Source organism: Odontesthes bonariensis, chromosome 6 (assembly GCF_027942865.1).
Source record: "Odontesthes bonariensis isolate fOdoBon6 chromosome 6, fOdoBon6.hap1, whole genome shotgun sequence".
Taxonomy (NCBI): Eukaryota; Metazoa; Chordata; class Actinopteri; order Atheriniformes; family Atherinopsidae; genus Odontesthes; species Odontesthes bonariensis.
This window is the reverse complement of record NC_134511.1, coordinates 40354768-40375497: the sequence shown is the minus strand read 5'-3', so window position 1 is coordinate 40375497 and position 20730 is coordinate 40354768. Positions and strand designations below refer to the sequence as shown.

Below are 20730 nucleotides of genomic sequence, written 5' to 3'. Positions count from 1 at the left end.
CTAATGACTCCTACAGTATTACTTACTTTCAAGGCCTGGAGCAGTGAGCAGCGAGCATATTCATTGTGTAGTATTTACTTACAAAGTGGGAGTTGGTCCTGGATGCATTAAGCGTAAAGGGTTAGCAGCTCTGTGCAGCTCACTGAGTCTGACGCAAGCAAACTGAAAACAAAGTCTTTTATCCCAGAAAAAAGTCTGGTCTCTTTTAATGTCAATAGGGAAAATACGAACAATCTAACCTTTATTTTTCCTGTCGAAGTATGTCAGTTAAGCACCAAAACAGAGATCAGCAACAGTCTGATCAGCCCAATGTAACTTAATGCTAGTTTTATTTCTGCAATGTGCGCTTCACAGAAAATGTTCTTATGCGTTAGCTGGTTTGAAGTGAATCAACCAGGCTGCACAGTGTCAACAGGTGGCCTACAATGTCACCTGATGACCACACTGCTTATGTTTTTCAGCACGTGGCTGTAAGAAACAGTGAGATAGCTGCTAACCTAAACCAAAACTTTGAGGAGGAAGATGTAAACAAAACTGGAAGCTTGGGCAATATACAAGACCATAATGGTGAGACCTCTTTGGGAATTCTTTCCTGCTGTGCATGTTATGTCTTTTCTGTATTTTCAGCAAGTGTTAGTAATATCTGTTCTGAAAAAGCAGAAACAGCCGATCGGTCCTGGTATGTGAGGGACTTTTTTGCTAAAGCACTCTCAATCGAGATACTAACCCTAACCCTTTTCAGGGTAATTGTTTCCTGACTTCACCCACAGTGGAGAAAGTTCATGTTCGTCCACAGATGTGCACATTCTGTATTAGAACACACAGCTATCTACAACTGTGACCGGCAGGCAGGCTACTGTTAAGACTACAGCACTTGTTTAGTCAGCATGTCCCATCGTTTTAATCTTCCTCTCTGAAATGTTTCGTAAGGATAAAAGAATACCAGCAGTGGACAACTTCCTCAAGTAGCAGAATGAACAAGCACTGAAATAACAGGAAAAACTGAATCACTGCACTTTTAATCAGACCGTCCTGACCTCAGCTGCAGATCAGACACAGTGACTTTTAGAAGGAATGCCACGCTTTGAAGTTTGAAGGGGGGTCAGGAACTGCCTCCATTTGTTTTTTCAGACTGTTAGCAGTTCGAGTAAAGTCATCAGCATATATGAAACATAGGAAGCCAGTACTTTCCATTTACACTATCTAACAAAGAAAGATCTACTCAGTAGGTACAAAAAGAAGAAGAATGAGCACGTTGTCCCTCATTTCTCTGATTTCAATGGCTGCTGTTCAGTCCAAACAAGACTGCAGACAGTTCAGGTCAGGACACTTTCTAGTTTGTTGTTTTATTCCCGCGTCATCTGGGGATTGTGGAAAAAAAAGGTACAGAGTGTGCCCGCATATCCTGTCTTCTTGTGGTCGGCACTCCTTGGAGGTTCTTTCATTTACCTTCACAATATGATCCCCTCAGCATGATTAATGGCACATGTCAATGAGTGTTGCAAAGGGTGCGGTTTTCTTTCTATCCATATACGACTGGTTGTATTCTGTAACGGTTTGCGTGTATTTTTGATACAACTGAAGCATTTGACAGGATTAAGTGATTTTGTGTTGCCTGTTGCTCTGTCTGTTTGTGATTTAGTCTTTATGTGTAGGTATCTGGGTCTGATTTGTGAATCACCGTAGTGGGCTCTTGTTTCCTGAGCCTGAGGATACACTTTAAACTGATGTGGGTGATAAAAGTCGAAAACAGGTCTTTAAAGCCATCTTTCACTCCACCCCACTATTTCAGCAAGAGCTGCATTTTGCCAAAATGTTTACCTAAAGAGTGTGCATGTGAGCATGTGAATTGAACACAAGCGGCTGTGTTTATACTTGTTGCACTCATAGCTAATGCGTTCCCACACTTGAACGTGACACCGCCTATCCTTTTCATCCCCTGCATCTGCAGAACAGAAAGCAAGTGAAATGGCAGAGACAAAAGGGTGTCATAGAGACAGAGAGGTGTGTGCGTGCACGTGCACGAGCACATACTAAGTCAGAAGGATGAGAATCATTGCCAGCTGATGAGGTAACCTTTTCCATCCCCCTCTCTTTGTTCTACTCTTCTTCTGGACGATGTACAACAAGCCTCTAGCTGTCCTCTACACTGTAATTTGCCATCATTCAGAGCAGAACACAAGAATCAAATGACCTCATATTCACACCATCACCTTTTTACCCCGGCAGAATTTAAGTGAAGATAAGCTTGCATCTCCGAGAGAGATGAGGCATGGTAAGGGGAGACCACACAGAGAGAAAGTAGAGGAATGAAAATGAAAAGTAGGATGTGATGGAGCTGCTGTGTGGACCATACAATGATGTCAGCCCAAGACATCAGCTAAGAATTGTAAAGCTCCTGTATTCCAGTTAAAGTCCTGCTAAATGCAGCACTACGGCTAAAATGCCTCTGCTGCACTAACCTGTTGGCTCTGCACCAAGGCCAGGCTAATTTAATTAGCTGCTACACTTAGTGGACATACTGTATGAGGCGACCCTTCAGGGTGGACACATAAAGCACACGGCCTGCACCCTGACATACACACAAACACAATAAAGCATTTTTTGTGACTTACCTCTGACAGAAAGGTCTGTGCTGACTTCTGTGCTCCTACATGCAGCAGATACTCGTACACATAAAGAGCCAACCTGCACAAATTAAGTACACAGATGGAGGATGAAAGTCAGTATGTTAATCAAGAAAGAAACAGTATTTGATTTAGAAAAAAAAAAAGGAAATTAGGACAATATGAAGAGTGGAGTCAAACGAATATATAGTAAGCAGTGTTGGTTTTTACAAGCGGATAGATATAAAGAAACATAGAAGATATTCGGAGGAAGAAACTCCCCATGAGTGCTTTATGAGGTGATGTGTGAAAATTGTAGTCTGCTACAAAGTCCAGATCTTCTAATCAACACCTTGGGCAAACTAATTCCTCCCATATGACAAACAACAGGCATGGCAACCTTTAGGACTTGATTTGAAATTCATCCAGCGTTATGTTTGATCTAAAAGCAGACCTGTCTGAGGAGTAAACACGCTGAAAAAGAGTACGACCATACTACCAAACACCAAACTTGGCCATGGACTTCTTCCCGCAGCTCTGATCGCAGTAAGAATTAATTACAGGCTTGATTTGTTAATCAATGTTCCTCCCAGTGTGTCTGTAATAGAACTGAGAGCAATTCAGAAAAAACGGGACAGGATGATTCAGTGGTCTATAAATACAAGATAGACATTGATCTGCAGAAGACTAACAGCAGGTCTAACTCAGTCCTAATAATACTTCCTAATTAAGGGATTTAGACGGTGTCAAAAGCAACTTTCCAAGCTGGGAAAAATGAAATATTAATTAAGAAACATATTTGTGCTTAATCATCACATATTTGATGCCAACGAACTTTGGGTGACATTGTTTTGTTAAGGTATAATATTTGAAATGTTGTCATGAACATACAAAAGAACATACTGTTTACAGCTATATTGGAAAGCATATGTGTCATTAGAAGCTGAGATGGAGTGGGTTGGAATTAAATTTTTTTTTATATTTTTAATATAGTTTTATTACTACTTATAAGGTGTTATAACAGTTCCAAGTTACCGTTCCCTGAGCTAGTCTAATTGTCCAAACTCTGAATATACAGCGTTACACTTGAGTTCACAGTAAATGAAGAGGAAAAGAATCAAATCTTCATTTTTCAGAAACTAAAAAACAGTATGCAGCACAAGCTTTGACCGAGGCCGTTAAAGGTGTACTGAAAACCATGAGAGACACTGGGGCAGCACAGCATCTGTCGTGTCCTCCAACCCTCCCCCCTCTAAAAAAAGGTGCCACCAGCCAAAGCTGATCTACTCTTGTATCGCGTTAAAAAAACCCTCCTCAGACAACCTTGCTGCCTGCCTGCAGAAGATGGACTGCCCACCTTCCTGCTCTTCACACAGGTGCTCTTCAACCCTTCTCTCCTCCAATCTGAACCCTCTTCCCCATCACTTTCATTCGCAGCCTTCTGCTTCCTTTTTCCCCGTGCCTTTTCTGTCTCGCTTGCGCTACACTCCTTTAATGCTTTTTTTTCTTTGCAAGAGAGACACCATGTTTGTTTAATGATTAAAGAAAGGAGAGAGTCTCTCTCTCTCTCTGTCCTTCCCTCTGCCTTTCCATCCCTCCTTCTCTCTCTTCCCCGTAGCCTGGAAGTAATGTGTAACCAAAGAGATAGCGACAGGATGTTTCACAGAGGCAAGGTTAACAGAACAATGAGAGGCCTGACAAAACTCTTGACACCTCGACAACTGAACATGAATAAAAGATGCCCTCTTTTTTTTTTTCCAAGGCATTGTACAACTGAACATTTCAAAGAAGAGACGTTCTCAGTCGCCTTGTCCTGCATCGTTTTCCTGTCAACCTGTCAAAATCTGTCATTCTCTCCTGTGAACCCCGGCGTCAGCTACAGCTGCATCAGTGTAGAACAATTTAGCATTACTGAAAGGGCTCGTGTTTCTGCAGTGAATACCTTCCCAGCAATGATGAGGAGCCTGATGGGTTGCATGGAGGAATTCATTGTGTCAGTGGGAATAAATAAAGAAATGAAACCTCGTCCTCTGTCAGTATTCCACAGAAACACAGCTGTTCAAGTGGAAGCTGCCTCTCAGGCAGACTAAAAAGTTGAACCTATAATCGATTCCACAGATGCTTTAAGATGCGATCTTTGGCCCCGATGGAGAAACAGGGTTGACCAATGTGAAGAAACCCAGAGGTAACGTGGACATTAGAGAATCAGAGGTAAGTAGGTTAATGCAAGTTTTTGGAGAAGATATAAAAGGAAGGGAATAATGAAGTCTTTGTGAAAGACTAGCAAAAATAAATCAGACTAAAAACACTTCTGTCTCTTTCCTTCCTCTTTTTTATTAAACACACAACAGTAGGCAGAATTTAAAAGGGACAGATAAGCAGACAGCAAGCAGCAAAAGAAAGCACTTCGTTAGCATTCAGCGTCTGTTGAACTTTAACTCAAAACTACTAATTTTCTCAATGACAAAGTGATAGGCTTTGAATTCCTAAAGCCCTCCGTGCTGCTCTCTTGTTCAGTTTCCACTTTTTCCAGCTGAGCCTTCCCCACTTTTAAAAACATCCAACGGTCTGAAACTGGACTGGCTTAAGGTTTAAGGACTCGAGGACAGGGGTCTGCTCAAGGTTAAGAAATCTAAATTTCTAAATTCGTCACATTGACATGAAAACAGTGACATTAAACATCAGTCGCATCAAACAAACTGTCACTTTCAATAATATCAGTAGGCAAAATTGTTTGAAATGAGGCAGCCAGTACTCTTTTTACAGTTTTAGGCTCTGTATTAGTACAGTAATATTAACGCTTTGGGTGTTGCCCATTGCTGGCACCGGGAAGCTACAAACACCAATTTAATATAAGTATAAGACCCTTTACTAAGATCTATACCTAACTAATGTCTCTCTCAAATTCAAGAGGTTCTGTGTTCTCCGAGTCAAATTGAATTAAATTTATAATTTGAGACGACTCCACCCTGGCATCTACAGCAAGCTTTAACAGTCAGAGACTTGAATTTAGCCTGATGAGGGCAGCTCGCAGAAACAGGGACTCAGCACTGGGCCGCCATTGCAACTGAGTTGTCGTGCAGAGAAGGGGATGAGGGAGAGGAGGAGTATCCTGGAGCTCAACCACAACCTCATCTTAAAGCAAAGACATCCACTTTTTTTTTTTCCCCAGGATCAGCATTTATGAGATCAGTGGATAATTTCTAATCAATTTACTGCAGAGACGATCAAAGTCTGGCTGCGCTTCAAATCACAATGGGCATTGACTTCAGAGATTGGATTTGCCTATCAAAGATTAGTCTCAGATTATTTCAGCCTTGTTACAGATGGAATGGAAAAGGGATTGTACCTCTGATCTAAATCAACAGGTTAATTGACATATTTACAGGACTTGTTACAATGCTCACATAGCCTGATAATGCATTTGACCAGGAAAATCCAATTAGATTATACATAAGTGGAAAGAGAAGCTATCAAATGCTGAGTAAAATCTTGCTGGTAAACAGTATCCCCATGAGTGTTGTCCAAAATCACCACTTCAGCAATCTGTATTCCTAGTACTACGCTATTGGAGTTCTTTCTCTAATACAAATAGAAAAACGCACATCTGCCTCAAAGTATAACCACAGAGGGGTGGTGGTGTCTCATCCTCTATGGAAAAAGACGCGATAAATGTATCTTCTTTGCATAAATTAGATTCAGGTGTGTGTGGGCAGGAAATCTTCTCTCCTCAAAGGAAGTTATGAATACAAACTGCCTCTTAAACAGCTGTTAGAGAGTTGTAGCAGGAAAGGGATTTCTTTCTCTCTCTTTCAGTGATTGAGCACAGAAATGTAAACTGTATAGCAGTGAGTGTCAAATTAAATAAGTCTTGTTTCTGTCTCCTAACCTGGATTACTTAGTTCTGAACATAGCATGCTATCATTGGATTTCATGTTTCTTTATTTTTTTATACAACCGACAAGCACACATTCAAATTAACATTCACTTTGAGTTATGTTGCTGGCAGTGAATACAAGTTCCTCTAGCATCGTGTTGTTAGCTCTCCCGTAGGAAACGTCTGGAACTTTCACATGATGTTTGCCAGCTAATTGCTAATTTAGTTTGTCTGTTTTTTTGGAGTTGGACCAATGTAACCTATTTCTTTTTGTAACCAATCTGCTTGGCAGTAACCCCACCTTTTCCACCATCTCCAGTCAGCTGACTCCCCACACACACCTACTCTTTCCAACATTGGCTCCTTAAATATTTATACTGTACTGGTTTAAATAATTCTATGCCAAACTCTCTATCATTTTTATCATTTTTCAATCAGCTTTCCTGTTTGTTTAAAGGATTCTTTTTAATTGCTCACCTGTTCTGTCGCCTTGCTTTTTTACCATCCATCTTTTGGAGTATTTTCCCCGAACATCGGTGGAAAAAAGTTTCCGTTTTTCAAACATATACAACCCAAATTCTGGAAAGTTGAGACACTGTGTAAAATGTCAACAAAAACAGAACCCAATGACTGGTAAATCTCATAAACCAATATCTTATAAAACATCAAGATTTTAAATGTTGAAAGTGAAACATTTTACGACTGGAGGAAAAATATTAGCTCATCCTTGAATTTGAGGGCAGCAACACATCTCAAAGGTTGGGAAATCACTCTTCTTTAAACAACAGTTCATCAGACCTTTGGGAGATAATCTTGTCCAACATAGGACTCTAGCTGCATAACGGTCCTGGGTCATCTTTGCCATATTTCTTGTTTTCATCATGTGCTGACTGTTTTGAACTGAGAAAGGTCTCACTGCAGGGAGGCCAGTCCAGCATCCAAACTCTTCTACTATGCAGCCATGCTGTTTTAATAGATGCAGAATGTAGCTTAGCATTGTCCTGCTGATATATAAAAAAAGACATCTGGATGTGAGCCTATGATGCTCTAAAACATGTACCCTGTCTTTACAGATGTTTTCAGAATGTTGCATTAACGCACCCCCATACCATCAGAGATTCAGGCTTTCGAACTGACTGCTGACATAAAGCGAGGTAGCCCCTCTTCTCTTTAGTCTGGTGGACATGATGTTCTTATTTCCAAGAAGAATTTCAAATTGTGATTCGTCCACAGACCACAGACGAATTTAATTTCAATTTTGCCTCAGTCCATTTTAAAGGATTCTTTGTCCAGAGAGGAAAGAGGTGTTTTTGGATCGTGTTCACATTTGGCTTCTTTGCATGATTCCAGTGATCTCTGGAAGGGATCCTAAGTTCAACCTGAAGGCTTAAAGATTAAAGACATCCAATATCTATGGTCATCATTGGTCATGTCCTTTACACACATCATTGTCTCCAGATTCTCTGAATCTTTTGATGATATTGCGTGCTGTAGATAAAATTGCTCCACACAGAAACAATTTCTGTAGATTGCTGAACCTCCAATCACATTACTGATCTGTTGGCAATGAACCTTAATAGTTGCAACATCTTCCTCCAGCTGTTTCTTTTTAAACAGCACTTATTTTTCCATCTTTTAGTTGCCCCGTCCCAACTTCTGTGAGTAATGGTGCGGCCATACAATTAAAGAGGAGCTAATATTTCCATGAAATAGTAAATTGTCTCACTTTCAACATTAGATGTTTTTTCTATATTCTATTGAGAATAATAGTTTTATAGGTTCATGAGATTTGCAAATAAATGCACTCTTTTTTCTTTTTTTTTATTCCTACATTACATGGAGTCCAAACTCTTTTGGAACTAGGATTGCATAATTTCAACCTTTCTGACAAAGAGGAGGTAAAAGTCACTTTTATCTGATTACTTAGTTAGACACTTTGGGAGGAATGTACATTGTTTGAAAGGCTGTATCTTATGATAAATCAGGAAAAAAGTATGTCGAATGATGAAAAAAAAGACTTCCACAGGATGAAGTCCAGTAGCCTACTCCACTGCCACCTCCCATTTTGGACATTTGATGGTTAATTAAGGCACATTCTTGTGCAAGAAAAGCATCTCTTTAATAGTTGCTCTTTCTGTTACTAAACTACTAAAAGACAGCTTTAACTTTAAAGTTGAGTTTCAGCTTTCGACGACAAAGATGCGACTGTGACTTTATGTGAGTGTGAGCTATGCAAATGCTCAATCCAAATCAATCCTGTGCTGTCTGAATCAAAAACTGGAGGAGTACAAGGAGATCACAGACCCCTGCCAAAGTCTATTTTAGAAATAATCTGCACCAAAGATTTTTCAGCTCCTCCATTCTGCTCAACCTCTCCGAGTTTATGAAATCTGGCTGAACTGATGTTGTGTGATATGGCACACAAGGACCTGCAGCTCTAACAGCGTCCACCTTTGTGAGGTATGAAACTGATCATGATACATTTCTAAATATCTAGAAACACATCAGTTGGGCCATTTCACTAAGCTTAAACTGTATTGGGTCATTTGTATTCTCAAATATTGGCAGTCGTGTCGTGTCGTCCTTTTCAGTGACACGTTACACTGAGATTAGTTGTTAAACGTAATGACTTCAGACCTTTTCGACCTCGGAAGAATACACCATTGTTCCATTTCTAGGAGTTTTTAAAGATTAATAACAATGATATGAAAAACTGACAAGCTGAAATATCTAAAGAAAATTGTGATAATAACAAGAGTGTGAAAGAAAATGTTGAAATTCTGTGGAGTGGTTTAGCAGAAGCTGTTGCAGATTAGAGGCTCTGGGTGATGTCAACCGGGGATTAACCTGCAACGCCTCTTATAAAGGGGTCAAACACAAGTTCAACACATGTTCAGCATAATACACTGATCTCCTTTACAGGACAATTATATAGGAAAGTGTGTTTTCTCATATTTCTGATGCATACTTTCATGAACCTATGAATGTTGGAAAATAGGTGCACCAAGCAGCCAGATACTGAACCGCACACCCCTCTCCATGTCCATCATGAAGGAAAATTACAGAGAGAGAAAATTTGAGAGAAAAAGAGTGAAGCTGTCACAGGGGTACAGCAGAGTGAGATGAAAGGTTCTGAGGCAGAAAAAAAGGGGGATTACAAAGACCCAAAAAGGAACGTAGGATGGAGGTGATGGGTGATATCGGATGAGCCTCAAGGCGAATACTCGGGAGATCTGTAAACTTTCATATTCTAATGTAGAGGATTCTCACTGAGCGACATCTGAGTTAGCCAAGCACCCTGCTGTGACCTCCTTCTGCAAATTAACACAAAACCCTGAAACTAGAACAGCTAGACTAAACCAGACCCCCATCTCTATTACTCTCAAAGAGAACGAGCAACTTATTACACATTCTGCTTGTAACTAGAAACAATTAAATGAAAGTCAAACACATGGCATGCCTCGCCATACATTTCCATCTATTTTCTAAGTGAAGTAACGACTCCTGTGTGAGCGATAACAATAAAGACAAAATAATCTGAGTTTGTGCTAAATCCCATTTACATACATACATACTGTAATTATCTCTTGGATATTCTCACCCACCTCAAAAGACTAAATTACTGCCTTAAATCTACAAACACCAAAGTATCTAGCTGTGCTGTCTTTGAGGCACTTTTCTATTTACTGAATGAACACAAAATAATAAAGAGATAAGAATATATAAAATGACTCCTACACATTCCCTACAGATGAAACAGCAATTCAACCTGAAGAGAAATGATACCTACAGCGAACTCTCGCTTTGTTAAAGCGAATAACTGATTTAGTGTCCATCAACAATTTCAAGCCCGCAGCTTGTTTGTCAATTTTAGTCGGGATTTTTCTTACTTCTCTCTTTGCTGTGAAACATCATTTTCAGCATGTGTGACTGATGCAGTGCAGAACGTGACAGTGATGGCAGCAACTACAAGCACAAAGGCAGCAAAATCTTTACCAAACTGGGGCATGTAAAGATGAATTACAGTTAACTACATGCATCCGCTTGTTTAGAGATAGCCATCATTGCAGCAAGGCTTAACATGTACTTAACATAATAAAAAAAAGTAAATAAATAAGAAATGTAAAAATCCAAAGATATAGATTTGCTGTTGTTTACAGCGGTTTACTCCTTTTTGTTTGTGTCCATGCTAACTGGCTGAAGGCTCCTAAGTGATATCACACAACACACCACTCAGCTGCAGGTCACAAGAGCAGCACCAATCACTGACACCTGTTTTTGACTCCCAGGAAGGATCATCATCATTATCATGCCCGGTCTACAGGGAAGCAAAGCGATCCCTCTCTCGCTCTCTCTCTCTCCAATCAAGCCTCCACAAGCAGTTGGCAGCTCGGGCTCCTGACAACTACGTTGAGAACAAAGAGGGACTCCGTCGTAAAAAAGAGAGCACAGAGATCAAGCTGCCATCCCTGCTGAGGACAGCCCTGTGTGTCACAGCCAAACACTTTCCCTGATTAATCAAGCCTAGCAGTGGGGCTTTATGTGCCATTAAGAGCCATGCTAAATGACTTCACTTCATTCATTCATTGAAGTGGAGTATCCTCTGTGAGTAAAGCAGCCCTATCAGTCAGATGAACAGACAAGTGAAAGCTGGAAGTGAGATGGTGGGGCAGCAATGATAAACAACGACAAATATAGACCCATTATAATGCTGAATAATTCATTTTATATGCAGTGGTTCAGGAAAACAACAGGGCGTGGGGGGGGGGGGGGGCAAACAAGCACAGGGATTATGGAGCCTTTATACAGGGGCATTTATGCACAGAACTTGTCTGAAAAAGGTACAACATCATAACCAAATCACTTTATACTGAAAACCAGGATCCAGGAGATAAATCCCAGATACATTTTCATTAGGCAAAGGTTTAGTTTTAATGAATCTGCAGAAGAGTTGGACAACTACTCTGTAAGTGAACTTTTTAAAATTGCCGTTCGATGCTTACAGGATGCTATGTGCTCACTTTGAGCTATTCTGTCAGCTCTTGTGCAACTCTTTAAACACAACCCTCCTCCAGGGGAGCATGTAGAGAAAAACCTCACAATTTCAAAAAGGAAGACAGAGAAATCCAAAAGAGAGACACAGGGCAGAGGCAATGGTACACACCAGCATAGTGCTGATAGACGGAAAAGGTTTGGAAGTTTACCAGTAAATAAAAAGCAAAAAAAAAAAAAGAATAGGGAGAGGAGAGGGGTTTAGAGGAGGAAAGAGAACGAGAGATGGGGAGAGTGAATGATTAATGAAAAGAGCTATGAGAGCAGACCAGGATGAAGCAGGAAAAGAATGATGCAGCAGCCGCGAGCACAACTAAAACGAAAATGATAAACACCTTCATGCGTGTGTCGCACACCTAGTCGTGTTTTGGAAAGTAAAATGATTGTATGATCCCGATCAAATGATCCATCTATTTCCACAGGTTTCTAAAAGAACATGGACACATGGCTGGACAAGATGTCTCCAATGATTTTTTAATTTTGTGCATTATCTTGGTAAATAGTCAAATACATGCCTGAAATTAATCACAAACTGGCTGTGCACTATATCGCTGCCTACTCACTGATGCATTTCTAATTGGCATTTTTGCTGATGGTCACAAGTTAAATCTATATTCTCCATTATCCTTTCATGGTATCCCCCTGGGATCCCTCTAATGGCTTCTTCTAAAGACAAAGCACTTGAATGAGAGGTATTCGTTGAAAGTGAACTCTCTCTGATGCTGACTGTTCTCTGACTTCATTTGCTGGTTTGGTGCGTATTGAGAGCAGACAGGAGCAGTGAAAAGTTCACTACAGCTTTGAAGATTAACAAAACACGTGTCATAATCCAACATGGAAACAGCCCAAGGAGAGACACTCGTTGTTAAATAAACTGTGTTCTATCTGCTCTTGTTCCCTGCTTTGGCTCTTCAGAGATGGTCTCACATGCTGATTTGCTGAGCAAATGTTTGTCGTAGCCTTTATCCCTCTTCCACTACACATAGTAATGCCCTAAGTGGAGCTTTGGCTGGGTGACAGGCCTGCATGCTCTTATACCAGCTTGGCAAAGAGCAGTACGGCCCATGCTGGTTAAGAATGGCTTGGGTGACTGAAGGTGGCAAAATCAACACTGTGAGAGCTTCACCGGCAACCTGAGAGAAATCTCTATGACATTACACAGGAGGCTGCACATGAAGACAGCGATGGCGGGACCTCAAGAAACCCTCTTTTCTTTCTGAAGATGTGGGCCGACAGGCACAGAATAATGTGAAGTGGCTTCCAGTGAAAGATTCCATCAGTGAAGAGAAGAATTTGCAAAAGGTGAAATGTCATGTTTAAAAGTACAAGTCAAAAGAATGAAGCTCATATCCTGGTCGAAAGGAAGAGCATTCTTCAGAGGTCCGTGTGGACCTCGTGTTTACCTTTCATTAACTCCAGATCCTTGAATCATCTCTCCTCCTACTCCTGCCCTGAGGACAGTCTTATATCATGTGAAGAAAAAAATGCTGCAAACTCAAACATTATAATAAGTTTAAGTTTTAACTTCTTTTAAAGATGCCAAGAAATCGAAGTTTCAATGGATTTGTGCAAACATGTCGGTTAATAATAAAAATAATTAAATTTCCATTTGCACAATTTAAGGACCTGTCCCCAAATGCAACATCCAATACATTTTCTCCTCATTTCTGTCTAATTTCTGCTGGGTTTTATTCACAGTGTACTATATGATGCACTACAAGGATCAGCTCGCATTATAACTCGAGCTATACTGCACAGGAAAAAAAACTGACAGCAGCCAACTTATCAAGATGCTGTGACCACAAGTCCAACTGTAGCTGAAAACCTCCACCCTGTACTGTGACCGCTGAGCATGCTGCGTCTTAAAAGGCTACACCCCAACCCCATCACAGATGAACTTAGTTGTGCATGAAAATAGCAGAGCACAGGTTTAACAGAGTGCAAAGTAAACTGAATAATCTATAAAGTAAAATTTTGTTCATGTTGTCATGCGTCGAAGGTCAGAAGTTATTATAAGAAAATGTGGCCTGAAGAGCTTTGTTCGGGCTTACTTCCCAATCATCGCATATATAAGTGTCAATTTGCAAGCAGAAAAATGAAGTAAAAAAAAACTTTCAAGTTGAACCTCTTCTTCAGAGTGTTCAGTGGTGAAAGTCAAGAGACTCAAACCACTGTCAAACTGCAAATACCTGCATGTCATGCATCAGCTGTCGCTTTCTAATATTGCTGTGGCCGTCATGGCAACAAAGACCATCTTTGACACACTCAGTAGAGACACAAGAGCAAGTTTGATCAGCTGGAATACTCTGACTGATACCATGTGAGTCAGCATTTTCTTCCGGCCCTCCTATTCGCTGCGTGTTTGACACGTTTCCCGGTTCAGATGACTGTCATTAGCAGTCTTCTGCGCAGCTTGAGGAAGAGCTTATGAGCTGAATCTGGTGCGTTGGAACAGCAAAACAAGTAAAGCATGCTGGGAAACGAGGGGCTGAGGATCAGGATTGGGAAATGCTTCTAAAATGGATTATTTGTAACGATTAAAACTTTAGCATCACCCATGCAAGCAAAAACTGGTACATTAATTAATGATTAAGAGGGGATTTTTCAGTTACAGTTAATTAACTGTAATCTAAAATGAAGAAAAAAATGCTAGTTAAAGTGATAGAAGTCAAAATAAAAAAAAAGGTTTCCTTCATGAATTTGAAAACCTGCTTTCATACTATGGTTATGGTATGGTTATTCATACTATAAATTCATTTGCTAGCCTTTTTTTTGCCAGCTATTCCATAAAAACAAAACTGAGACCAATATGTTTCTGTTTACAGCAAAGAGCAGTAATTGTTTCCTATTTAGAGCTGGGGCAAAGTAATGTTTGGTCATTTTCAGACAATTGACTAAATACATCTGCTTAATCTTTTTTCCCTCTTATAGATTCATTCTACTGTAAGGTCTTATTACAAGATCCAGCAATTGTGTTTCTATGTGCTCCTTCTGTCACAGTCCAAAGCCTTGCTGAATGGCTGTACTCAAATTAAACTAAAGGATTCAATTCAGCACTTTGTGTCAGGGAAAATATTGGTGGAGGTTCTGGCAGGATATGCTCCCCGACTTGCACACTGAGTCAAATTAGAGCAGCTGCAATTAAGACTTGAACAGACAATGCATTAAAAAGGAAGCAGCCCCTCTATCCCTCCCTCCCGCCTCACACAGACCCAATCAGACAAAGTGAAATAGCTCTTGTTCTGTCAGCAGTGCAGAGAGTTTACCGTCTCAAAAAGCAGACAACAATGCCCAGGGCTGAGATAACAGGAAATGCCAGCTTATCTGAGAGAAGGAGAAACTGAGAAACGAGAGGCCGTGATGGTTAAGTTCGTGGTTTACCAACAATCTGAGCAAAATTTCACTTATGTCCCGTAAAAAATCCATCATTTACACAAATGTTTCACTGTAACATATGGCTGTCTGACTGTGATTTGTTTGCAGATTACGCAGAGTGGATGGATCAGATAAAAACGGAGGCAAATCTATCATTTTCTTAATTTGAGTTCCACGTCATTGGCTTTGATTTGTTCAGATTGAGTCAACTCTTGTGGGGAGTTTGTTTAATTTCACAGATGAAAGAACACCAATGATTTTTAGGAGTGTTTTCCTTGTTCAAATTTCTCTACAAGCTATTACAGTAAATCTTCAATGCGATACAGCCATAAAACCCAGAATATTAAACTGCTGTTTACAGAGAAAACTAAAATGGCAGCATTTAGCGACCACACATGGTAATTATTGTTTATCTTTCAAGTGTATTTTTTACTTTAAGTTGAGTTTCACTTCGAGCCGTTATGAAGTTTACCCAAAATCTCCAACAGCGTGTGACACAGCCATGACAACACATGATATATGATGCTGAGGACATTCAATTTATATCAACTTTAAAGTGATGGTAGACAAACAAGTCAGAACACGTTTGAACAAAACACAATACTTCTAAATAATAGATTTCTAACACTCATTCTTATAAGAGACGACCGTATGATTAGCATTTTTATTCTAACTTCATATTTGGCATATCCCCAAATGGAAGACCCTGTGACTGAAGGATGAAACCAAAATGTAAGAGAAGTCTAGCTTTTGGAAAGATGCTTCCTTTGCGTTATCGTACGAACACTTTAGAGGAAGGGAGTTGTTGCTCACACCTTCTCAAACATCTGATCATTACTCAAGGTCAAAGGCCTGGAGACCAGGGCGTGTGCATTTATCCCTTTATGAGGCCCTTTTGTGGCTTAATACCCAATAGGCCTACACAAAACCGAAGAAAATGCAGCTCAAACATTTGGTCAATATTCATCTCTGACAGAAATTTTATTGCATCTACATACAAGCAAATTGTACAAATTGAAATAGAAAGAGACATTTGATCCATATCTGCGATTAAGGAGAGCATAGATAATTCTCTAGCGTAACATGTGATTGTGATGAATGAATGTATTTAGGTTATAATCAAAAATAGCCGATGACCAGATAAAATGAATTTGTAAAACTGGAAAAGTGAAGATTAAGGAAATAAGTCGCAGTAAAGGCCCTTTGACTGGAGGATTACTGAGAGTAATTTCCAACTACAGCGTCAAAAAAAACCTCCATTGGTCAATAGGAAATGTACTTCAAAAAAAGAAAACATTACACTTCCTAACGTATCGTATTCATCACAAAGATGTGGACTGATCTTGTTACCTTTGGTCAGTCGCCCGTGAAAACAACAGTTCTTTTTGTCTCAAACAAAAATGAGACAGAAAGAGAGTCGTCTGGCGGTGAACTTCAGGGTTTATTAGGCCAACTGTATACGCAATGGAGTCATTTCACCCATGGCTGTTACATCATTAGAGTGTTCCTGTGAAAGCAACCGGAGAAAAAGTCCTTTAAGTTATATAGTCCTTCGAGGGAGCTGGTTCATCAGTCCCCTCGGTCCTCGCCGCTTGAAAGCTTGCTGTGGGTAAAGTTCTGTTGTTCTGTGTTTAGGCAACTATTTCATAACTGCTGTTGTTGCTGCGTAAAAGTGTTTATTCTGACACAACGGAGTAAAGTTGCCATTTCCTGGTCAGTCACACAGTGGTATGCAGGATTTGGAATAGGACAGAGTGGGACACTCCTGTGCTGCCAGCTCCACACACTGTCCAGTAGTGCACTATTGTTCAGCTTTCACTATACAACATTCCACAATCGAACAACAACTTCTACAAAAACAGAGGGAGAAAAACTGCTATTCTCATTGTATTACAATTTCTAACTGAGGGACTCTGAACGGTTCTTGACAGTTTTGAACAACAAAGCTGTGAGGTGAGATTGGGAAAAAAAACTGCAATCTGAAACAGTTTAAGGAAGAATGCGAGTGTACCGAGACCTAGATGTAGGACTACTGAGGAAGTATAAGTAGATTATTTAACACTTCAAGAAATAATTCTATGTGGGCGAGTTAAATCTTCAGCTTGAGGATATACTGCCTTAGATTCATTGAGGAGAAAGTGTGACCGTGGATGTTATAGGAAAACATGGAAGGATAACCTCTCATATAAAGATTGTACATTTGCTGAGATTTAAAGTGAGCAACTCTGTGGCTTGACTTCACAGACTAGGGACAAGTGGGAGCAAGACACAGAGGAAGTGAGATGATGTACAGAGAAGGTAAAGGGAAAAACGTGTGCTTTCAGGGTGAGAAGTGGAGAGAAGGATACAGATAGAGAGTGTCTGAAGCAGCTCCTAAGCCTGGCCGTCACGCATGCTTAACCTTGCGCTAGCGTCTGTGCGATGCGGCTTGCATATCAATGATGGAGGAGTATCACCAGAGAGGCCTCCAATCAACCTCCAATATACTCTGCAGGCAGGCAGAGGGCGGGTTTGGGGCGCAGCAGGATGTGTAGTTCAACTAGCGGATTTACAATAACAATGTAAGTTAGACGCATAGAGCAGTGGCGAATGTGTCTGACGCAACAGAAACACTGTTCAACATAAAACGTTGACAGGACAGCAAAATGCTGCGCTGGGGATGTCAAATGAATCCCTTTTCCTGACAAACAAAACTGTCCAAATGGACATCTGACAGTTTAACTGAGGCTGCATGTTCACCAAAAGCATTCACTTTTGGCAAGAGATCTCAGGTTACAGGAAGCGCTTTGAGGGAGATCATCCCTAACTGTGCTGCGGTCTGAGAGCAAAGTGAAGCATGCCTGGTGTCACGAGGGGCAACGAAAAAAACTTCCTGACCAAACCACAAGAGCTACCACTAACATGAACAAAGCCTGCCAGCATGGATAATAGTTTCTGCTCATGGTCAGCAAAGCATAATATGAAATGCCCTCAACCCTATCCACAGCGCACTGCTCTCAACCTTTCGATCCCCAAATGTCGGTATCTTAATCCCAAAGACAAACTTGATAAGCTGACACCATGGCACTGAAAAAAAGAAAGGGAGCAAGGAAGAGAACACAGAGGAAGTAGAAAGAGAGGAAAAATGTGTGTTTCTAATTCACGTAGGAGCATTTAGGGACCCCAGTGGGGTCCTAAGGGTCCAGCAGCGGGCGATAAATTCACTCATCCACACACTCTGCCATGTGAGGGAAGCGACAAACACTCTCAGGACGCTGTGCTCCCACATGCTATCTGATGTCAACGGAGGCCTTTTGTCCAATTGATTCTTCTTAAGGACCAAAAGGCATCCTGCGAGGGGTATCGTAAAAAGAGTGCTGTTTGTTGATTGACACCCTATTTTTCTGCCTGCGTCGATCAGAAGTCGTCTCCATCTGCCTCATACAGCTCAATAAAAGCCCTCCGCTTTGATAGCAGCTCCGTGGCAAGTTACATCTCTAGCAGTGAGGATAACAGAGAGACTAGGAGGGATGCCAGCAGAAAAAAAGAGGACTTTTAACAGCCTGTGTGTGTTCAGCAGGTTAAAAAGTGTTTTCTATCAGAGCCTTGTCAGTCTGTCATCACAGATTGTCATCACTTTCGTTTGAAGGCATCTCTGCAAACCCAAAGAGAGGAGAAAACATACCAGAGCTCATTTTCCTCTCTGGTTTTCTTGTAATCTCAGTCTGATGCTAATCTGCAACACTGTGAGGATTACATAGACTGGCAGCAGTTTCAGATTCGTATCTTTCACTGACCATCAGTGATGGTGAAAGACAACAATAGAGAGTGGTGACAGTACTCGGGGTTCTCACCGTTGTTCACAAGTTTCCCATGAGAGCTGAAGAAGCTATTAGCAGTGTAATGATTGCTGGATGTTGTAGTTTGCATCTACACAGGCAGCATGACGGACAGATGGAGGCTGATTTTGCGGGATAAAACATATGGGGAAACTGCCATGAGCAGACAGCTCAGATGGGATTAAACACTTAACACATGCAGTATGCTCTCTTTTGTCCCAAACCAACAAGGACTGAATACAGATATATACATACATCATCACAAACTTACATTGTTCAACGTTGAGTCAAACAGAGGGGAGCAGCTTTAGGCCCTGGCTCTTATGTATGGGTCACACTGGACTCAAAGGGACTACTTACAAGCAGCCGGTGCCTTACCAGCAGTAGGCAGCAGTCAGGGAGCACTGGGTTTAGAGAATCCCACGGTTTCCTGAGGGGAAAGCTAAAGCTAAAAGCTACGCAGAACAGAGCCCCAATTTCTTTGACCATCTACAACAACTCAAACCTCAAGCATTTCATGGCAGTTCAAGCATGAGCTATTCCGTGAATTTTTACACCGCGTCAATAAATTGTTTAACAACCGCTTTATGACTGCTTAACTACAAGTGTAAGCATATGTGTATATCGCAGTTATGACACAAAGCCATGCCGACCATTTTAAGCTTCTAACTGTCAAAATGTAAAAAGTTGTCCCACCATTCAGCTCGGTCGATGCTCACTTTACTTTAATTACATTTATCAGGTGGCAACTGGTGCAGACATGATTAGACTCCCTGTACAGTTGACCATGTGTGTGCATGTATATGTGTGTGTGCGCAGGGATTGAGATACTGCTCTATTTTTACTGAAGTTCCCCTGTAATGCAACTCACTGTCAGAGCCAGAGCAGCAGCCTGAATGGCTCCTGTCAGATGAGCACTCCCAGCATGCACTGCTTTGCCCTGGTCTACGCAATGCTGCACTGGCAGCATTCTGGCAGGATTCTGAGGTGTTTCAGTTCAGAGTTTTTTACAGGACCAGCAATGCTTCAGTCTGCACCGACTTCAATAGCTGGTAACTGAACTCCAGAAAGAGCAAAGTAACCCTTATTGTAGTTGCACTATAGCTACTATAACTGTGAATCACTAATACGGTGCTTCTTTAAAAGAAGTATTTCATAGTGAAAGTGAAAAACAAAAGACGTGCTGTAAAATTGGAGAGAAGTGAAGAATTAAAGGCAATGTATGTGCCTCTTAGGTAGAGTTTGTTCCATGATTCACGACCCACACAGAGAAAAGAGGGAAAAGGAATGTGCACTATGTGCAGCAATGCTATTCACTCAGGACCACAATCCCAGAACTATGTGGAATGTGTCCTCTGACTGCCAGTGACTGAAACCTACACTGGTTGAACAACTGCAGTACACAGTCAGTGGTCGTGTACTGTCACTCCCAATCAAAATCAAGTGCAGACCAAAGCCCAGGTACGGCGGGGGGAAAGTGACCCGTGCAGTGCTGCTATCTCAGAGCCAGAGAAAGCATTATTTAGACACACGAGTGTGAAAACTGGCTCATATTCTTCAAAATTCCAACAGGAAAGCTGATGTGTGCGACATACAAACTTTCATCTCAAAACACTACGATGTTGTAAAAAAATATTGAGGACATATTCTTGGGTTTCTCTCAGTTTGTGACTCGCTCTGCGACATGTATTTCTCCACAGAGTTTAATTTAAATGCATTTTTCAAAGCTTTGACACCAGAGTCTATAGAGAACAGTTAAAGTACAGGCCTAAATAATGCCTAACATGCAGTTTGTGGATTTTTTTTTTCTCTTTTAAATACAGAAATGAATGCACCAAATCACTGGTGAGGTAATTAAGAAATAGTGCCATCACATATTTAGTCTAGCAAAGCAGCTCCGACTCCTCCGTTTGCAACAGCCTCAGCACATTTAGCAAAGCACACAATGCAGCTGAGAAATATAAACTATTTTGATGATGTTGGGTGAAGCTGTGAAAAAGAA

At 40.9% G+C, this 20730-nt stretch overlaps 1 protein-coding gene across 2 annotated transcripts in view; it reads right to left on the bottom strand.

The window, feature by feature from the left end:
• LOC142382678 (single-stranded DNA-binding protein 2) overlaps nt 1-20730 on the bottom strand; it is a 59893-nt gene that overhangs the window by 33564 nt on the left and 5599 nt on the right. For both annotated transcript variants that reach the window (XM_075468794.1, XM_075468793.1), the window contains exon 2: nt 2616-2688. In XM_075468794.1, coding sequence (XP_075324909.1) covers nt 2616-2688 — 73 coding nt within the window. The remainder of the gene's footprint in view (nt 1-2615; nt 2689-20730) is intronic.